At 50.4% G+C, this 20,022-nt stretch overlaps 1 protein-coding gene across 4 annotated transcripts in view; it reads left to right on the forward strand.

The window, feature by feature from the left end:
• BCL11A (BCL11 transcription factor A) overlaps positions 1 to 2,755 on the forward strand; it is a 70,850-nt gene extending 68,095 nt beyond the window's left edge. For 3 of the 4 annotated variants that reach the window (XM_086744040.1, XM_086744042.1, XM_086744045.1), the window contains one exon: positions 2,181 to 2,755. In XM_086744040.1, coding sequence (XP_086600166.1) covers positions 2,181 to 2,282 — 102 coding nt within the window. In that variant the 3' untranslated portion in view covers positions 2,283 to 2,755. The remainder of the gene's footprint in view (positions 1 to 2,180) is intronic. The other variant, XM_086744038.1, reaches the window with a different exon arrangement.
• Positions 2,756 to 20,022: the final 17,267 nt, after the last annotated feature.

The following is a 20,022-nucleotide window of genomic DNA, read 5'->3' on the forward strand; positions in this document are numbered from 1 at the left end:
CTATACTGTGTTTTACATATGAAATAATAATTTATACAGGCTTCGTATCCAGATTTATACCTCCCTAAGTAGATCCATGCACTGCTACAAGATTAACAGCTGGAATGCGTACAGTTATTATTATTATTATTTTTAATTGCGCAGCGATGCATTTTATGTAGGGGTTTCAGGGTAATAAGGCTGCCGGGCACGGTGTTGCCCCGTGGCCGCGCACGCAGGGCTGGGGTGATGGTTTGGAGGAGCATCGGGAGAAGCGGCTCCCACTGTAGGAGAAGTTGTCCGAGCTGGCTGGCAAGAGCGTGGCTTGCGAACGACGACGCGCTGAGGGGGGAATTCGCTAGCGCGATGTTTCTCTGCTGGCGGCGATGAGTTAATGGCGTGATGAAGCCGGTGAAGTTTGTTGGGTGGGTTGGGGCATGGGCGTCGAAGGCCCCATCGTCTGCTCTCGAGCTGCGCTGGCATCCCGCCGCGCGCATGACCCACGCTCCCTAGAAACTTTCCCGTTTTTCTCTGTGCAAAAAGATGTCTATAAATAAGCGCGATATTTGGGTAACAGTGTCTCTTGTTAAAAATCTCAAAGCCCATCAGCTTTCGAGGAGGCGCGCGTTTTTATGGCACAGGCCCCTTTGCCGTTAGTGTTTAATCTCCTCCAAATTGAATGATTAATGTAATGAAGGCGCTGAAACAGGATCCAGAATTTAGACTACAGATGTTTTGTATTTATTTGGTTTCCAAGGGCTGAGATAAATACAGCAATAAGCGATACCGTGTCTTTGCCTGACATTCAGGAGGCTTTGGCGTATCTGATGAGATACGGTTTCCGGGTTTATCTAAGTGCAGAGTTTGTACAAAAAAGAAAAGAGATACCGGCTGCTCTTTTAGCTCCCTCCCTCTGTTGTTTTTTTTTTTTTCTCCCATAAAGGTCAAAAACCATTTTCAGTGGGTGTGTGGCAAATGGTGTCCTTCAGTAGGCGAGTGATGTTGCCCGGCGGGCTCTTTGCCGGAGTTGCCGGAGAGCTGCCGCTCCTCCAGCCCAGATGCTCGGCTCCTGGTTTCAAAGAAGCTGTGAGCATCCAGGTGTGCGGTCCCCTCCATGACGGGGGAAACCCCCTCCCTGCCCCAATTTCGTGCCCCTCGGCGTTGAGGTACGGTTTGTGGGGCGTTGCGCTACTACGGCTCGTGGCCAAGATGGCTGCCGGTGCACTTGGCTCTCTTGAAAGTCTCAGCCTGCTTTAACGTCAGCTTGAAACGTGTTGGGCTCGGGCATCCGCAGCAATGATCCCTCCATGGCGGGGAAACCGGGAACGTGGTCTTGACTTTGGAGGAGCCACTCCAGTTTAAAGCCGGCGAAGATCTGGCCTAGGAGCTGCTTATTTGGTCTTGACGGCAGCTCGCGTGTAGCCCTTCAACTGCTCTCTTAAGTATTAAGGAAGCAATTTCCATAGAAACTGGTTCCCCGGTCGGGATGCGAAGGTGGATTTTGAGGGGCGTGCTGATTGCGTGCGGCGTAGCCCGTAGCCGGCCGTTTCGGGTAGCACGGTGCTTGGTGATCAGTCTCGAGTCGGGGCTCGCAGCCACTCTCCTTCTCCGTGTGAGTGGAGCCAAGGACGTTTGGTGTCCCGGAGCCCCCTCCCGTGCCACCAGCATCGATGGCGAGTTGCCCATGCGCATTGCCGGGGGTGGGCTGGGGCTTCGCAGCTCGAGCTTCTCCGCTGCGGCGTGCACTCGCACGCCGTGCGATATCCAACGTGTCGTGGGTTGGGGAAGGTCCTCCATCAACCACCCGCTGCTTGGTGTGTTAACAGTACCGACGGCTTTGAGAGGGTCTTTGGCACCCGGACGCCCCAGGGGTTTTGGGAAAGAATAGGAGGAAATTTTCAGACAGGCTGGCTTGGTCCTTGCCCAAACAGAGCTCCTGGCACAGCGCGGGATTCTCAGTAAAGACCGGGAGTTTTTTTCTCCTAAATGATCCCTGTGGTTCCTGCGTGGTGCTGGGCGATGCCGGACGCGAGAATGTGGCCTGAGAGGAGGAAGGGCTCCGTCCCGCCGTGTCCCTTTGCGACAGTTGGGTGTCCTAGTTGTTAAAAAAAAAAAAGACAAAAAAGAGAAAAAAAAAGTAAAATAAGAGAATAACTCGCATGTCACACCTGTTCTCTCCTCTGTCCCCATGCTCTCTGTAGGTTCGACGTATCCCCCCAGCTGGCGCAGCGCCCAGGGAGCCCCGGATGTCTGGCAGTTTTCGGATGGAAGTTCAAGAGCACTTAAATTCTGAAAGGAGGTGAAGCTGGGGCGACCGGCCGGCGGCATCTCGGTGTCCGGAGGTGGCCTCTCTTCTGCTGGCTCGCCGCGTCCCCGGGAGAGCCTTGAGAAGTCACCGGCCGAAGGCAGCGCTCCCCAGGCTCCTCCTGCCTGCAAGACTATCGTATTTATATTTTGTAATAGAGTACAACACTTCCTTGGGGTTGGTTTTTTTTTTTTTTTGTTTGTTCGGTTGGTTCTTTTTTTATTTTGTAAAAACAAAAAAAAAAAAAGCAAACCCACCTGCCAAGGTCAAGGGCGTAGCGATGGCTTCGACCGGCTCCTTTCCCCACGAAAAAGACTGCCTTGCTCTCGTGGACAACCCGGCCTATTGGTTATCTCCGTGACGTGCCGTTTCTCGGAAGGCGCATCCGATGTGACAAATTAAAAATAAAACAAACCAGAGTGTAGGTCTGTGGGTGGGTGGGAAATTGCCATAATAAATGTTGGAGCTTTAGGTTTTGTTTGCTCTGTCTTTAATTTTGAATGCTAACAAGGGCCAGGCGGCTGGTGTGACTTTCTGTTACTGTACCGGCTGAGGAAAACCAAGTGCTGAGTTTACAAAGAGAAGCCAGGGCTGGTTTTGGTGCGAGGGGCTGCGCGGTCTCAGTGGGCGAGCATTTTCCGCAGGGATAGACAAGGCATCGGGCTTACGACCGCGGTTCCCCAAGTCGGGGCGAACCCCCGTTGGCGTTCAGCGGTGCCGAAGCGAGGGGTCTCCCCACTCTCCTCCATCGCCCGCCTCCTCTTGATGAATGCCGGCTGTCGTATTACATTTCTGCTGTTAAACTGTGTAATTCTGGGGCTTGCCAGTGACACTCGTCCCTTGCTCGGAGCTGAGCGCCCGCCCGAGGAGTTGGCTGATTTGGGGCCCAAGTGCTTTGCTGAACAGAAGATGGGTTAAGCGCGTGCTCGGCTGCTGTCTCCGATGGGATTTATAGGCTGTAGCTACTCATGCCTGTGCCGGCGAGCGGGAATGGACCTTATTTGGTGAAAGAAGCCAGCTGGGTAGCGGAGTCACTGGCCGGCCGTGTCGGGCTGCCAGGACACCCGCTGCCGGTCGCAGTGGGACGGAGCCGAGTCGCGGGGCAGGGGCCAGCTGATTTATTCGCTTTGTCTGTTAGCTTCACTCTCACTTCTGGTTTTATTCCATCTCCTTTCTTAAAATCTGAGTGAGGCACCCGGCTGGGGTGACTCTCTCCTGCCAAAACGGCCGTGCGGAAAGTGACGTTGCGTTTTCAATGGGTGGTTGCTCTTTTTTTTTTTTTTTTTTCCCCAAAACCCCAGGCTGTAGTTCTCATGTTGGCCGGCGCATAGCACAAGCATGGACACTTCCATACCGTAGAACTCCGCGAAGGGCTGGGGCAGGGGGCAGAAGCCCCTCCGCACGTGGCTGTAGGGTGAAGCCGAGGGCCCGGGGGGACTTGGGCCCATGGCCATGGGTTGACCCAAAGGGAGCCATTGCTGCGTCTTTGAAGGCAATTTGGTCTGTGAGGTCCAGTTACTGAAAAGTCTGCACACACCCTAAGCTTTTTTTTATCATTAGGAGATGTTTTTAAAAGGTTCTTCCTATCCCAGCCTGTGCTACCACCTCTGTGTCTGCTTATAAGGGTTTTTTGAGCTTTTTTTTTTGAGTCTTGGAGGGGTGAATCCTGTTGTACCGAGCATCCCATTGACTGCAAACACACCGCTGGTGAGGAGGTGGCAGCTCCCATTACCTACTGGCACCCTGCTCGTGCCCTGGGGTATCGCCTCACTGGGCAGCTGTGTCACATCGGGGCTAATGGAGTTATTAATTCCTCCAAAACCCAACCCAGGGATCACCTGGTACACATCTACAGCAGGCCTGCAATCTTTATAACAAAGGGCAGCTGGGAAGGGTTTAGAAGGGTTTTCGGTGTGCTGCCCAGTTCTGAGGGGGGTTGTCTTGACCCTTATTTTGTCTGAGCACGGGCAAAGCTCAGTGCATAGATGATTTTTGGGACAGCTGGTTGTGCTTCCTGGTGGAACAAGCGCCATGCGCTCCGCTTTCTCCGGCCACGGCCTAGCTCAGCGCCAGAGAGCGGAAACGTTCTACCCCTCCTTTTGGGAAGCGTTGAAGGTAAAGTGAAATAGTCCTTAAAATGTATATATCTATATTTTTTGATACAGGTGTTAACCCTCCCCAACCCGTAGGACTTTAAAACATCTGCAGAATTTCTGTGTTGCCTTAAATTGCCGCCGCGCATAACGACCGTGCCACGAGTGCTGGGGCCTCCTCTCTGCTGCTGCGGGCCCAGTCCTTGGGAAGGGACAAGGCAGCCCCAGTGTGAGGTTTTTGGTGGAGACATGAGGTTTTTCCACCACTACCTGGTGTGACCTGGGCTGCTGCAGGCTTTAATTAGGGGTCTTTAATTAGGGGGTGTCGTTAGGATCCTTTTTTTTTTCATCTGGCCAGGATTTGGCTGCTGCAAAGGCCCTTGCTCTGTTCTGGGTTCGCGGAGGATTGCCAGCCATGGTGTTACAGTGGCTTTAATGAGTTTCTGCCAATTAACAGGAGTTGAGGGTTTGCTCGGAGGGAAGAACTGGAAACCTGTTGGCCTCAAAGCTGGAGGTTGTTCTGGTTTTCGTGCAAGAGGCGCGATATTCCTAGGGATTTTGTGTTTTAGCCTACTCCCACTGTGTCAGCCTGCACATCAGAGTTAAAAAATGAAGTACCTTTTGTCTTTATAAAAAGCTGAAGCTCCTAAAGTTTTGTACTTTTTAATAAACAAAAGAAAAGCAAGATACCTGGGAATTAGCTAGCTCAGCTTTGATGTTTTTTGGGTTTTAAAACCTGCTTTCAAACTTGAAGGTGACTTGGCTGTGCTGTATTTTATTTCTAAGCACACTTCCATGACACTAAGATGCAGCAAAGGTCAAGTCTTTTGTGAAGTCTAACTTAAATTTTGCTTTTGAAATAATTCATATTTTGGATTCGTGATGCGTGTGGGCCATGGGCTTTTACAAGGCGAGAAGAGAGGGGTGAAGCGAAATGTGTTGGAGGTCAGTCATCGAGCGCTGTCTCTCCGGAAGGGATCTGAGAACAGATCTAAAAAACCCAGGAATGGGATTCCCAGCTACACTCCCAGCTACTACTGGAGGTTATTTTACCAAATACGCTGGTTGCCTGGTACTTCTGGTTTGACGTCTCGCTTTTTCCGTTGCTGGGTGCATTTGAGCTCTCTGGAAGCCAGCAGAACCCGGGGGTGAGCCTTTACCTGCAGATTTTTGGCAGTGAGGTGGAGGACCTACTGAACGTAGCTGCCTTTCCAGGGCTCCCTGCTCTGCTGTGATATTTTGTGTGATCCCACTCTAAATTATTATCGAGGAGCGAGCCGAACAACCCCCCCTGAATGAGAGTGATGCCTCACTTGCTTCTTTTTTTTTCTGCTTCCCCCTTAGTTTTTCCCATTTCAGGCATGATTAGGCATCATCATTCAGTTGTATTTTGTGTGCTTTAAGTCGATAAAACCTTGTTGCTCCTCCATCCCAATGCTCCCTGAACCTCCTCTCCCCCCCAGAAGTCACTCTCTTACCATTCATTTTCTGCAGGGGTCCAAATAATCAATTATTCCCAAGGAAAGATGGAGTTGAGAGGGGAGGGAACACAACAAAAAACCCCAAAACCCCCTCGAATATGGCCCTTATTCCTTAATCTCACTGGATAGAGTTACACATCTGGTAGAGGCTTGTTCGTTGTTGCTATTACTTTTATTGCGTCTTTAGCGGTGATGAAGTTCAGATGGCAGAAGCAGTGGGCCCCAATTTAATTTCGTCTGGCCTCCCGTAATGAGCACGATGTGATCCCCGGGAAGGGCTGGCTGGGCCGCAGCTCCAACGGGCAGGCGCTCGCGTGCCGCGGCGATGGGCAGAGGTGGTGTGGGCAGACAGCTGGACGGGCAAAACCCCACGGCGTGGGTGGGAAAGGAGAAATTTGGAAAACAGGGATGATAACGGGCGGGTGGAGGTGTCTGTGCCATTTGCTGTGTAACCATCAGTCAAATACTGCAGTGAGGTGGATGGATGGACAGATAGCTTTCCATGTCAAAACTCAGAAGCAAGATCACGAGGTGGGTTTCCACCTTTTTTTTTGGTGGCTGGGGAGCGTGCGCCTTGACGCTTTCTGAGGTTGCTGTTGCCCTGATGGCTCTTCCCTGGCGATTTCCATGATCCTCCGCATTTCCGGTGGCGATGTACAGAAGCTCCCACCTCTCCCCCAATGTCTGCGAATGCATGTGTCTAAGGGCTATACAGGATTCATTTACGGGCCTCCCGTTGGTGGGGTATGTGCATGCAAAATGAAGGTTGTATTTGGCTTCTCATATTCCGATCTATATTCCATATTGTGTTGACCAAGACAAACAACTCAGCCCCCGTGCTGAAGAATGTGATGGACTGATGACTTTCAGAAACATACTGTAAATCAAGGAGGCTAATAAATACTTGCTATTAATAAAACGGGGCTACTGCCTTTCAAGTTATTTTCATGTTTTACAACATCTTAAAATTTAAAGGGAATGAAAAAGGCCATGCTTTTGGACCTTCCCTCTTCCCCCAGCAAGGTTGTTGCTAAATGCAACCTCCTCAAATGCTCTGATGCGATGAGTTTTTCCTCAATGAGGAGATGTAGATGGAGCAATAAGACCCCTGCCCAACACCATGGAGCTGATGAGGGGCTGGCCCCATCAACAGGGTCCCCTTGGCGAGTGGTGGCCTCTTGCTGGGTTGTCCCTATGGATTGGCAGAAGATCCCCAGAGCAAGGCATCAAAGAGCCTGCCATGAACTGTACCGCCTGCACCAGTTCATGCTAAACCTTTAACGCTTCCCAGTTGTGAACGAAGCCGCTCCAGGTGGTGAGCGCGTGGGCAGAGCATCCGCAGGCTGTTTAACCATTTCCGTTGGGTTTCTCCAGGTCTGCACCCCATCCGTAGCAAGAGGTTGGGCAAAGGTGGTGGTGGCAAAGGGCCTCCTGTGAAGCACACCTACAGGGCTTCTTGGGTACCTGTAGCAGAGCTCGTAGCCTCTGTGGGGATGCCAGATCAACAGTTGTGCCCTTGCAAACCCAGAAGGTGGGCACAACTCCAACCCTCCTGGGAAGGAGTAGAGGATGGAGCCCTAAATAAACATTTTTTTTTTTTTTTTTTTTCTTCATGTGAGTGTCTGTCCTTTCCCTGACCACCTCTTACAGCCCCGCGTCAGCGAGCAGAGCCCGCTGGCTGTGACACTTCGGTCCCCTTCCCCACGGGCCAACATTGTCCCCTGGTAGCCCTTGTCCTGTGGCTGATCTCCAGAAAAGACCCTGTGATGGGCTACGTGAGCTCTGCAACAGACCTCCTCCCAAGAGACCTCTTCCCCAGCACGCTCCCCTGGGATTCGGCTTTTCCATTCAGAAGCTTTGGGGAGCAACATCCCTGCTTTGCACCTGGGTGCTCCCCTTGGCTTTTTGCTGCCTAAAATCCCCTTTTAACTGTTTTTCTCTCTTTTTTTTTAAAAAAAATTTCCCTTCCCTCTCTCCCCTGCTGAAGAGATAGGACTTTCTGCGGCTGTAGTGATTAAAGGGGAGGGCAAAAAAAAAAGCTGATTTAAAGTAGAGCCTGGCAAACATAAAATAAGGTGTGGAGGTGATGAATGATCCCGGGGTATATTAAAGCAGGGGCCGGCGTTTTCGACATCGCTCCCACCCGCGGCGTGTTTGAGCACCTCGGAGACCGGCTGTTTTGAAACACCCAGCATCTGCCCCCGGGCCTTAATTTGGGCAAGTTTAAAAACGTCCTCTGGGATTTAGTCAAGTTGTGGCTGTTTTCCTCTTTCCCGGAGACCCCGGTGCTGCTGTAGGGATGCGGGGCTGGATGAGGAAGGGAGGACAAATCTCAGCCCCGCTCTGCATCCCGAAGGCGAGGGGATCAGAGGATGGGCACCCCCAAAAGGGCAGGGATGGTGAAGCCTCCTTGGCTTTTAAATCTTTTTTTAAAGGTTCTTGAAAGTGTATTCCCAGCATCGCTGTAAGAAGCACTTGGGAGAAAGGAGGAGGAAAGAAAAGAGCTCATTGCATGTGAGTAGCAAGGCAGGCATGGGGAAATTATGCATTTTTCTGGACTGGCTTATTCCCTTCTGTGTATTAAACATTATTTTAATATTCAAGTGACAATGTTTTATAATTAAGCTAAATGTAAGAGACGGAGTACGCTGGAGAGCCCGGCTCGGTGTGAGGAGGTGAGGAAGGTTTCCATCCAGGATTAACCCCGGGTTGCGGCATCCTCTGCCGCCGCGCTCGTGAGGACGGTGCCTGGCTCTCGAACGCCAACACGTCCCGCACTTCGGCAAGTAAAACCTTTAACTCAGAAAGGTTGTGGTGTTAACACCGAAGAAAAGCGTTTTAAAAAATTACGTTAGTTCACAGACATCTATTGAACTCATGAGGGGAAATCTAGCCCCTGAGAGATAGAAACTAAAGAGCTGAGCCATAAACCAGTCTGATAACATCCTTATTATAAGATGCAAATTAAGGGGCCCAATTCACTTTAAAAAAGCATTATGAGTATTTAATTTTTCTAGTGGGAATATCTCTGAAGTTGGCCTGTGTGTGCTTTTTTGTGCTGTGTACTTAAAAAAAGAAAAACAACAAGAAAGTAAGTCAGGCCATGAAGCAGCCAACTCTGCTGCTGAAGGCAGAGTTGAAGATGCTGAGAGGTGTCAGAAGAAGTAGCTGGTGCTTATTGCGGGTGGGAGAGCACGTCTTCCCACCGGATTCGGATGGGGACACTGCAGCTAAAGCCAGCAGCATCACCATGGGTTCCCAAAGGTGTAGAACGGGGTCTGAACCCACCCTGGGATTTAAGTGTTTTGTCTCCAGAGCGGCTGGCTGCGTCCCCGTGCATCTCTGGCTGACGGCTCGGTGCCGACACTGGGGACCTGTGGGTCAAGAAGCTCTTGGTTGAGACCCCAGCTAAGGGGTTTTTTTTTATTTTTTTGGGCAACCTGCTCCTCACCCTAGTGTTGCTTCTTCTTTTGGGAGGTGGCTGGGCTGCTGTGATGCTGCTAACAGCGTTATGGTTATGGGTTACAGAAAACATAAGTCTGGCAAAGGGACCATGGGGCTTTGGGGTCCTTTCCTTGAGGAACTCTGGGAACGATTTGAGGTTTCACTATATCTGCTCAGTTTGGGTTTTCTGACCATTCCTTGTTTCCTAGAGCCTTTAAAAATTACTTTATTTTTTTCTCCTCACTCTGAAGTTGGAAGACTGCGTAATTGCTGCCCTTGCCTTTGCCCTCGCTGTTTGTCGGACGCCGGAGGTCAAAGTCTCAAGCCAGGAGAAGGACTTGGGCACTCAAGGTGAGGACAGTTGGGGTAAAAGGGAGAGAGAGCTTCCGAGTCTGTGGTCCACTCTCCATTCAGCTTTAGGGTGGAAAGGTCAAGACTGGTTTGAAAAGGCAAAGAAAATGAGGTGCCCTTAATTCACGTCCTTAAAAACAAAAGGCTCAGTTCAGCTGCCTGCGTGCCGGAGACGTCGGGAGGCTGGAGTTGTCTTTTCAAACATAGAAAATAAAATAAAACCCCTACTCTGAAAGATTCTTTTTCAGGTGGGCACTATACAGCTCTCCTGTATGATGTGTGGAGGTCAAGGGTTGAGTGAAATAGGGAGACCAGGTACATATGTTCGTTTGAAACCCAGGGATTAGACGGTTTTATTTATTTTGTGGAGTTGTAGAGCATCTTTCCAATTATGGAGATGAAAACCAGGACGGGACGGGGGCTGCTGGCTCTGGACCCAACCCCACAGCTCAAGTTTAGGATTGTGCTCTGCTCCCACGCCACAGCCACTGCCAAGGGTTTGGGGCATGAAAAAAATGGGGTTTTCCTGAGGCTGGGTCAATTGGTTGAGGAAAACCCTGGTCTTTTTTTTTTTTAAAAAAAAAAAAAAGGAAACCAAATCCAATATATCCTTCTTTTATCTTGTTTAGGAATCATAAATTTAGCACATAATGGGGTTAGTGGCCGGGCTAGGCAGCTGTACGGGGCCGTAGGTTGGAAGTATTTACGGGGCTGCTGCTCAGCTGATCCCTGGTGGGGGGCTGCGCCGAGGGGGCTCATCACGTGTTGCACGTAGCGTTAAACATCTATTAAAAAAAAAAACAAACCCTCAGAAAACCAAAACCGCAACCTTTCCTGATAGAGCAGGCTGTGCTACAGTAATCCTCCAGCAGATACCTATAAAAAGAGGCATTTTACGCTTTTTTTTTTTTTTTTTTTTTTTTTTTGGCCTTTATTTCCCCCTACCCCATCCTGAATCTGCATAGGAGCACCCGGAGCATCGTATGTACACGTGCGGCCGAGAACCGCCTGGCTGTGGAGATAGATGGGGAATTTTGCTCCGTGTTTACAAAGTGAACTTTGTCGGAAGGCAGAGGGGAAATATCGGGACGCTATAACGCTCGTGGCCGAACCCTGGCAACAGTGTCTCGGCCAGGCACGCTGGTGTTTTTCCACGCTGTTTCCCAACTCGCCGTGCACCCCCTAAACCCCCTCTTCCCCTCGATTTAGGAATAGGACCCTCGTAAATCCTCCCGACCCGGATGCTTTATCGGGTCCCCCAGCTTCTCTCCGCGAAACCGCGGTGTAGGTGGCAGGGGCGAACATCTGCGCAGGGGATATCCTCCTGCTCCCGCTCCTCCGTGGCCGGCCGCTATCGCTGCCGGGAAGGCAGTTGTGGTTTCGTAGCTTTTTAGCCGCGAAATGAGGAAGGATGTTCTTCCTTGCGGTTGGCAATTACAGCGTAGAAAGTAACAAACGTCCTTCTGCGTCCCGCTCCAGATTCGCTCTCCCTGCAGCCGGGCTGAGATAAGGGGCGACGCATCGGAAAGCAAAACCCTAATGGCAAGTGAGTTATGAAAGTGATTGTAAAAGCTCCACCGGAGATTCCACGCAGGTCTGTGTCCACGCGTGGCTCTAGCAGCGTTTGGAAATAGTGTTTCATATCACACAACACCTTGCTTTAAAAAAAAAACCAAACCCACCAAACCAAAAAACCCAGCCTCCCTTTGCACCTGGGTTGCAGCGGCTGGGAACCTGATGCCCTAAATCCAGCATCCATCAGGAACCCTGGAAGGTCTTCAGCTTTCAGGAGCAGGTGATGTATTTGTCTCACACACTGACATTTGCCTCATCGAAGCCTGGAAAGGCCCTGCGATCAGCACCAGTGAGGGACTGGGCTGGTCGGTCACTGGGGATGCTCTGGAAGGGCTGCGGGGAGAGTTTGCTCCAGGATGGAGTGATGCCCAGTTTTGGGTTAGCCATCACTCCGAAGATGGGACCTGCTTTGGCTTGATGGTGGCTCCTCGGGGAGCTGCTGTGGGGATGGATAAAGCTGGAGCGTATTCACTATGCGTGCTTGAAGTGTCTGGGGATAACAAGCTGAGAAATGGTGAATTGTTGGTTTGCAAGCAGCACAAGCGTCTGGCCCATACCTGGTTACGGGTACCCAGCCACAGAGGGTCGGGTGGGCGAGGGCTCCCTGGGGCACGTTCAGCCACAGCGACAATGTTTCTGGGCACACAATTTTTTTTTTTTTTTTTTTTTTTTTTTTTTTTTTTTTTTTGGAAGGGCGTGGCAGGGGTCCTACTTGGGGCCAGACGTCTTTCCAGAGGTGCTTCTCCACGCACCCTCCTGTACACCTCCTCGCCACGAAAAGAATGCAAGCTCTGATTTCTCCCCTGCTCCAATAATCCCTGGTTGCAGAACTGTTTGGTGCAGACTGGGGCCACCTTGCTCATCAGCAAGAAGGTAAAAGTGAACCCTTCCCGGACAGGAGAGGGGACAATCTTTGCCGATGGCCCTGTCCAGGACGTGTTGCTCCCCACGGCGGGTGCCCCCGTGGCCGGGGCCCTTCTCCCTGTGCCGCTCGGCAGGTTTCGGCATGACTCACCAGAGCCTGGGACAAGGTGGGGTGTTTTCTTCCAGGTCAGGATTTAGGTGGATTGGCAAAGGGCTGTGGGAATGCTTTTCAGGTGTCTTCTTGCATGGAGTTTTTTTTTTTCCTCCTTTTAGTTTCCCTGCAAGCGGTGTCAGGCTCTCTGGCTCTGCTGTCGTCCGGTTCAGGCTGCTGGAGATCCACGTTTAGCAATCACCTGCATCCCACCCTGTCTCCCCACCAAAACTGCTCCACATCTCCACAAAGGTCGATGCTTTGGTGTCCAGCCGGGGGCCATCAATACACCCCAGTTTCCTCCCTCCTCCTGGGGTCCATTAGTGATGGGAATCGACTCATGCTTGGGTATTGCCACACTTGGAATAATAAAAAATAACAGAATGAGAGCGATGGAGCGGCCACGTGTCTTTGTAACACATGTCTGCATCTTTCAAGACTCGGGGCTCCAAGGCTCGTGGAGAGATAAATAATAAGCAGTAATTAAAGCTGCACGCACCGTACCTCTCTGAATTGCAAGAGGTTTTGCAACAGAAGGACGTGCCGTCACGCTGGTCGAGGTCCTCGTGGTGGGAGTTTGGGGTGGCCATGAGGGTCTGCAGCTGAGCAGCATGTGAGAGATACTTTGTGTTTTTATTATTATTATTTAACATGCGTTAATCACTGCGGCTCCAGCCCTGCCGACGCAGGGCTTACAGCCTTGGCCCACCCAGAGCCAAGCCCGGCTGCCCCTCCTGGTACCCCCCTCTGCTGCAGATCAAAGAACCTCGTACCACCAAAAGGAGATAAAAACAAGGTTTTGTGCCACTGGTTCCCATCATAATTACGTATCTGCATGGGATAGACCCGAGGGCAAACCGTCCTGGCACTCCATCAGCGCTTTCCTACGTCTGTTTCTGGGAAGCGGAGGGACAGCCACATGCATGACCTGTTCTTCTGGCCTCTCCTCAATCACTTTGCAGCCTCGGGTGCATTTTTAGCTCCTCTGAAATATTTTGGGGGTGTTTTTTTCATGTTAGTGCCTCAATCACTTTTTTTTTTCCTTCTTTTTTTTCCCCCCTCCTTTGACATGTCCGAACCATTTCATCCCGTTCTGAGTATTGACATAAAAATGCAGCTGAGAAAACACTGAAGCTGTTTCAACAACTGCCGTGCTAAGAGGTAAAGTCAACCAGAAAGGAGTTATTACGCCGAGAGCTTCCTCTTTAAATCAGTTTGGAGGGGGGGAAAGAAGTGAGAGTACTTGGTAATTAGGTTGTCTCCCTCATCCTAATTGCGTTACCAATAAATCAGCTCTGAAGGTCTGTTTCTTTCGAAGTTTTCTTGAATTTAGCCTTTGTCTGAGAATCTTGGAACATCAGAGCTGCAGTAAATACGATTAACCCGTAGTTAACGACTGGGGTGTTTCGGCTCAGCCCGCCCTGGTCAACCATTGGGAAATCGGCTGATCGGGAAATTTTGGCTTCTGGGAGATCAGGCCCCGGCCAAACCCGAGGGGAGAGGAGCAGCGGAGAGCTGAGTGCGATGAGCCGGTCCCTCATCACCGGTAAATGTGCAGGAGGCTTTACGTGAAGGGATAATTTGGCACAGACAAGGGTCCGATGGAAAAAGTCAACTTTTCCTCAGCGCGCCTTTTTGTTCTGCGCTTTCCTCCCCTCTCTTCTCAGAGCTACGAAAAGGCCAGGGAGTTTTGGTTTAGCAAATGCCTCCTAAATATCTCATGTAAATTCAGGTTCCTGGATGGGCACGGGGAGGAAAGTGCAAGCCAAGAGAGGGGAGGGTGGAGAAAAGCCCTCCTGAAACTGCACGAGGTGTCCCCTTTCCCTTCATTGAAGTCAGGGCAGATCTCCGTCATCAAGAGGAGAGCGATGAGGGCTTATCGGTGACCTTTCACCGAAATCTCGCGCTGCTGAAAGCCAGCGGTTGCGCAAGAGGTGGGGCGGCGATGCGCTGCACGTGGTCCCTCGCTGCAGGACTCCCAGCAAGTTCCTAACAGATCGCAGCTCCCAATTCACCAGTGGTTCACACGCGCTGTTCCCTTGGATGTACATGCTCATGTGCACTGGGTTATGTCCCTACGACGCATGGCCAGGTGATTTATCAGAAAAATTGATGCTGATGGTTTAAAAGATAAATCCTTGGTGAACGCAATGTAAATTCTGGATTGAAGGAATCCTCTCCACTTCTCAACTCAAGTCTGTGCTTTACAAAGCAGGGTTGATGATTGGACTTTATCTTGGAGGTCTTTTCCAACCTTTAAGACTCTATGAAGATTTATTTATATCACACATGAGTCTCCTCTGGGTAGGATGACTGTCATGTTCTCAATGCAATCACCTTCAGCAGGAAAAAGAGAGAGTCGTACCCACCAAACACAACCACCTTTGGTTTATTTCAATTGGGAAACTTGGGTAGGAGGGACACTGGAGCATGCTACCTCCTGTCAGGAGAGCATTGGTGAGACTGGAGCTGCTCCACGATGGGGGATGAGCCAAGGGTGATGCCAGCACTTGGTGTGACCTCACTGATGGGGCATTGCCCCATAAAGTCTGACCTTAGGTTGGCAGAGCCACGCGCAGATCACAGGCTCCACTGCCAGGCCAGGGGATGGACCAGGGCCAGGAGCCATCCAGGGAGCCCAGGCAGGAGCAACAAGAGATGGGGACAGACATGGAGGAGACAAGGCTACATCCTTTAGGATTCAGAAACCTGGCACGCTAACCCTCTTACGGTGCTCAGAGAGCCTTCAAGGCTGCCCTGCTTGGCCAGGGATGGGAGTGGCCTTCAGCTGCCCCCTCCACTGATTGCCCACAGGTGGGGGCACCCAGCCCACTTCTCCAGCTGTCCCCAATTACAGAGGCCCACGAGGTAGCTGATAAAGGCAGGGGCTCACAGCGGGCTTAGGAGCAGAGGGCTGGAGCTGGGCTTGGAAGGAGAAGCAGCAGGTTGTGCTCCTGTGGTGAGAGACTTGTGTGTTTTTGGGGTTTGCCTCAATGCCCTCTGGATGCCATAGAGGATCCCCTGCGCTGGGTGGGCTGCCAGTATGTTGGGGTCCTGGTGCCAGCCAGCAGCACTGCGATACCAGCCCTCACCTGAGGTCTGCTCTGCACCCTCATGCTTGCACCTGAGCTGGCTTTGTTTCTTTGACTGGACCTGGGAGGCAATGCCTACCATGTTCACCGTGCTGAGCCTCAAGTGGCACCTCACCTCCACATGACCACCTTGTGTTGTTTCCGATGAGGAGAGTGGGATGTTCACCGAGGGAGCTGCTCTCCATGGGGCAGGTGAGTGGTACCTGATGCTGCTCTTTAGTGTTGTCTTGTCTTTAAAAGCTTTTTGTTGTGAGGGAGCGAGAAGCCTGTCTGGAGTAAACGTGATATATCACGTAAGAGGTGAAGCAATGGATGCACCCTCAATATTTTTGAGCTGTGTGGGGAGAGCAGGGTTGTGTTAAAGCAGCAGTGTGTCTCTGGCAGGTCCCTTGGCTGAGGAAGCCTTGCGTTGTATCTGCCTACCTCAGCTTGCTCTGAGCAATGCCACGCTTGACCCCCACTGTGTATGATACCTGGTTTCTCACGTGCTCTGCTTCGTGTGGTGAAAGGCAAGGCTGGTACCTGGTGTTTCAGCTGCAGTGGTGTAGCTCTTTGCAAATGCGCGTTATCTCTCGAGGATCTGCCCGTGCCCACGATATGGCATCTGCAGTATCTATTACATCACACCATCTTTCTCCCACGTTTGCCGGAGGGGGAAGCTTAGCATGGACTATGCATTAGATTTTTGGAAAGTCTCTATAGACCATGGGCTCAGCTTAGCCTTTCATCTGTGCAAGAGAAATATTTTGGATATCACAACTGTGCAGGATTGTGTAGTGCTTTTTTTTTTTTTTTTTAAGAAGTACCTCTAGAGCTGGAGGTGTGGTCTATGCTGGTGTATTAATTGTGCGAAGCTGCATTGCTTGTTATCCTGGCAGAAAGAGGTATTTCTTTCCCGTACCTCACAATTCCTGTTTTTGGGAACAGCTGTATTTTTTAGTATTGCAATGGGCAGAAAGCTTTAAGTCTCTGGCAGGTTTATTTTGGGGGTTTGAAGTTCGTTGGAGGCTCCTAAGCACTGCTAAATTAATAAAAATTACCAAACTGCATCACCTGGGGACGTCAGCGTCTCTTATTAGTGCTGAAAGGGAGGGAATGTTGAACATTGAAGCTCTCTGAGCTGCTTTTTTACCACGATCAGTGCTTCCCTCACTGGTGAGTCAGGGATGAAACCACGATGGGTTAATTCCTCTTTACCTTGGGGAAGTAGCAAGGGACCTTGCAGAAAGCAAATGTGGTAACTGGAGACCAGATTATGTAAAATCACTGGATTTGGCCATTGAAATGGCCTCCCCCAGCAGCTCTGCAGGTGTGGGATGAGGATGGGGTTAGGGGCAGGTGGGCAGGAGGATTTGGAGCTGGGGGATGCCCACAGCTGGTCCTAACTGAGGGGAATGAAAGGAAGTGCAGGAGGTGCTGGTCCTGTGCCAAAGCCAGACCAGCTCCTCTGGCCCCGGGTCCTTTTATTCCCTTCATCCCCTCTCTGGGCTTGGCTCCAGGCAGGAGACCCAGCCCAGGGGACATCTTTTCTTCCCTTTTTCCTTGTCACAGAAGCTGCAGGGTGGCCTTATCCAGTGCTACCAGGCATATGCCTGTGGTCTGTGTGGTGCTGAGCTCAGTCCAGGACACAAGGGTCTGTGTCCAACACCACCAGCCTTCGTGGTCCCTCCCCCTCCCTTGGTGGGGTTGTACTTGAAGATACCACAGCACTGGTCTATCTCCCCCCCACCCTGCCAAACTTCCCCTCTGAAAAACCTAGCAAAGGTCAGCTTTTTTTTTTTTTTTTTTGGCAAACGCATACTACAACTGGCTGGACTGGTTTGAAAATGCCTGGTGGTGGCTGCGGCCTCGTTGTAAGGTTGCTTCAGGATTGCATCTCCCAGGCAATGAGTCACTTACTGGGACGGTGTGACTTCGTGCTGTTAGGTGTCCATCCTGCCGTACACCCAGCAAGAGCCGCCCAGCTTCATCCATTGTGCTCTCACCGTGGCTCGAGGTGAGGTTGGCGTTGTTAGCTTGGAGGAAACATAGAATCATGGAATGGTTTGGGTTGGAAGCGACCCTCAAAGGCCATCTAGTCCAACCCTCCTGCAAGAAGCAGGGACATCTCCAACCGGATCAGGTTGCTCAGAGCCTCATCCAACCTGGCCTTGAATATTTCCAGGGATGGGGCACCACCACCTCTCTGGGCAATGAAGGTATCTTGAAATTCTCTTGGCCATCCTTTCATCTCTCTTTGCATCTCTATCTCCAGCACGGGGTACCTGGCTTTAGCTTTTGAGTCACTCCAGCAGCAAGGATTGCAGATAAAGACTCATCCATTAAAACATCATCCTTGACTCCTGCAGACCCTGAGCCGCTCTCATCGCTTCTTATTGGAGCGATTAAGTGTTGTGCCATTAGTCTACTACTTAATGAATATTGAAATGCTGTCTGGAAATGAAAAGGGGTATGTTTTTCTGCGACACAAACAAACCAGAAACATTTTCCACTGCAGTACGGTCTTCTAAGTGTTGGGTGTCACCCCATCGGAGCTCCGGCGGTGCCCTCGGCTTTGAACTGAACAGAGAAGTGGGAATCTTGTGGCTGGTAATAGTGAGGCCGTTATTTTAAGGATACAAATGTTTAATGTACAATAACGAGTCACATAACGAATGTCCAAATGAGTGATGCTTTCTTCAGTTTTACATTCCCAGAAGCGCAGAAAGTATTGGTCACTTTGACACGGAAAGCAGCCAGACAATTACACTGGCATGCTCCGAAAAGAGGAGATTTTACTTTATAACGTGAAACTTGAAAAAAAGACCCAGAAACACCCTGGTGCCTCCTTGTCACTGCTTTGAATTCAGTTCGACCTCCACTCCATGTTAAAAAGGGACGTTGGGTTTAGGGCTGTATTTAACTCTGAGGACCTCTGGGTCCTTGGAAGTGAGGACGGGGAAAGGAGAGCAAGAAGGCATCTACAAAGGATCTTCTTTCCATGGAAATGAAATCTGGTTCCCCTTTGCAGCGAGGAGGATGCTGTGAGGAGCGGAGGCAGGGTACCACCGGCCAGGAGCGAAGCTGCCTTGCTCAACATGGGATGCTTTCTCTGGCTTGTTGCGTGTCCAAGGATGAGCAGGTTTGGGTGATGGTCCGACTCCCCCGCTGCTGCATCACCGAAACTCCCTGTGGCTTTGGCGTAGCAGGGTTTAGCCCAGCTTTCAGTACCCTCTTTTTTTTTTAATTTATTCATAAATGAGTCAATGAGAGAAGATTTGCAAGACGTTTTGAGAGTTTAGGACTTCTTCCCTTACCAAAATTTCAGGGAAAGCAGTACCTCTGTCACTTTAGCTAGGCAGGACCAATTAATTATTTGTCATCCTAGAGAGGACAAGGAAACTTGGGTAGTTTCAGCAACAGTAGAAAATCAGTCTCATGGGCGGGCGTGCGGGGGAGGTCTCAAAGGTTGCCTTAGAAAGCAAAGTTCTAATGTTAAAAAATACCCAAGTTTTATCTGTGTTACCAAAGGCTAAAATGGAATCTTATGTATATTTTATAAGAATATTTGTTTTGTTTATAGCCCAGCATTAAGAATACTTTTTTCTTAATAAGCTCCTAGCAGAGCTCCCATAACCATAGCCTGAAGGATACTTTTTTGTGAAAATGAAAAATGAACATATTATTTACCTATCAATACCGCGCAACGTTGATCAATGCAAACCAGCGGCGTTCCCCCCCACCTCCCGCTCCCACCATTACGGGAGGCGGGTCGCCCTGTCTGGGCAGTGCTGGGACTTTATCTGTAATATGGAGCTTTCAACTGCTGGGCTGACAAAATGCCTCTCTGACAGCCAAGCCATTAATTACCATCATCTGAGCCTAATTCATTCATCCCTTTCCCTCTCATGCAGAGGGACAGGGAGGGCTGAGGGCACTTGGGGAAACGTAGGCATGATTCCATATTCGTTATGCGGCGAGCGCTGCCTGCGACTTTGTTGGTTGCAGTGGCTTTAATTGAATTGGCTTGCCAATAAAGCTGTTGTCATTCAGTAAGTGAATTTGTTGTACTACTCGCACCACAGCTGCTGCATACAACCAGGCGTTTCCTGAAGGCAAGCCAACCTTGCGCTACCCTGGCTGGAGATATTTTTTTTTTGGTTGCTTTTCCCCAAAACTCATCCATAATGTGCTGTGTAACATCCTTTAGGTGGTGTTTCCCATCAGGGAGAAACGGGGGGCATGAGCCCCTCTTGGAGGGGGACATCACAACCCCAAAAAGCTGTGGCTGTGGGTTGGATGCTGGTACTCCATCGGGCTGTGGAACCAGCCGGTCAGCCCATGTGTTTTTTCAATTAAGGGTCTCTGACCTCTGTTACCCTGTGCTGGTCATGATAAAGCATCATTGTTCCTCACAGTAAAAATAAATACAGAATATGACAGATAATATATTTTTAGTTAGGAGCTTAGAGTCCCGTTAAGAAGTCTAGCAATATTGATAAAATAAAGCAACATTAGGGGAGGCATTTATTATAGGATATGTAGGCTGCTGGGCCAAAAAATACTCCAACTTTCTGCAGTTTATAAAACATTAGGGAAGGAGAGGAGGGGGGACTGCTTGATTTACAACAGCTGTAAAGCGATACCGAGATGAAGTGAAATATCCAGAGGTCTAGGAAAGCATTACTTTTTGTGTTTTAATGTGTGG

This window comes from Chlamydotis macqueenii, chromosome 3 (assembly GCF_036417535.1).
Source record: "Chlamydotis macqueenii isolate bChlMac1 chromosome 3, bChlMac1.mat, whole genome shotgun sequence".
Classification (NCBI taxonomy): Eukaryota; Metazoa; Chordata; class Aves; order Otidiformes; family Otididae; genus Chlamydotis; species Chlamydotis macqueenii.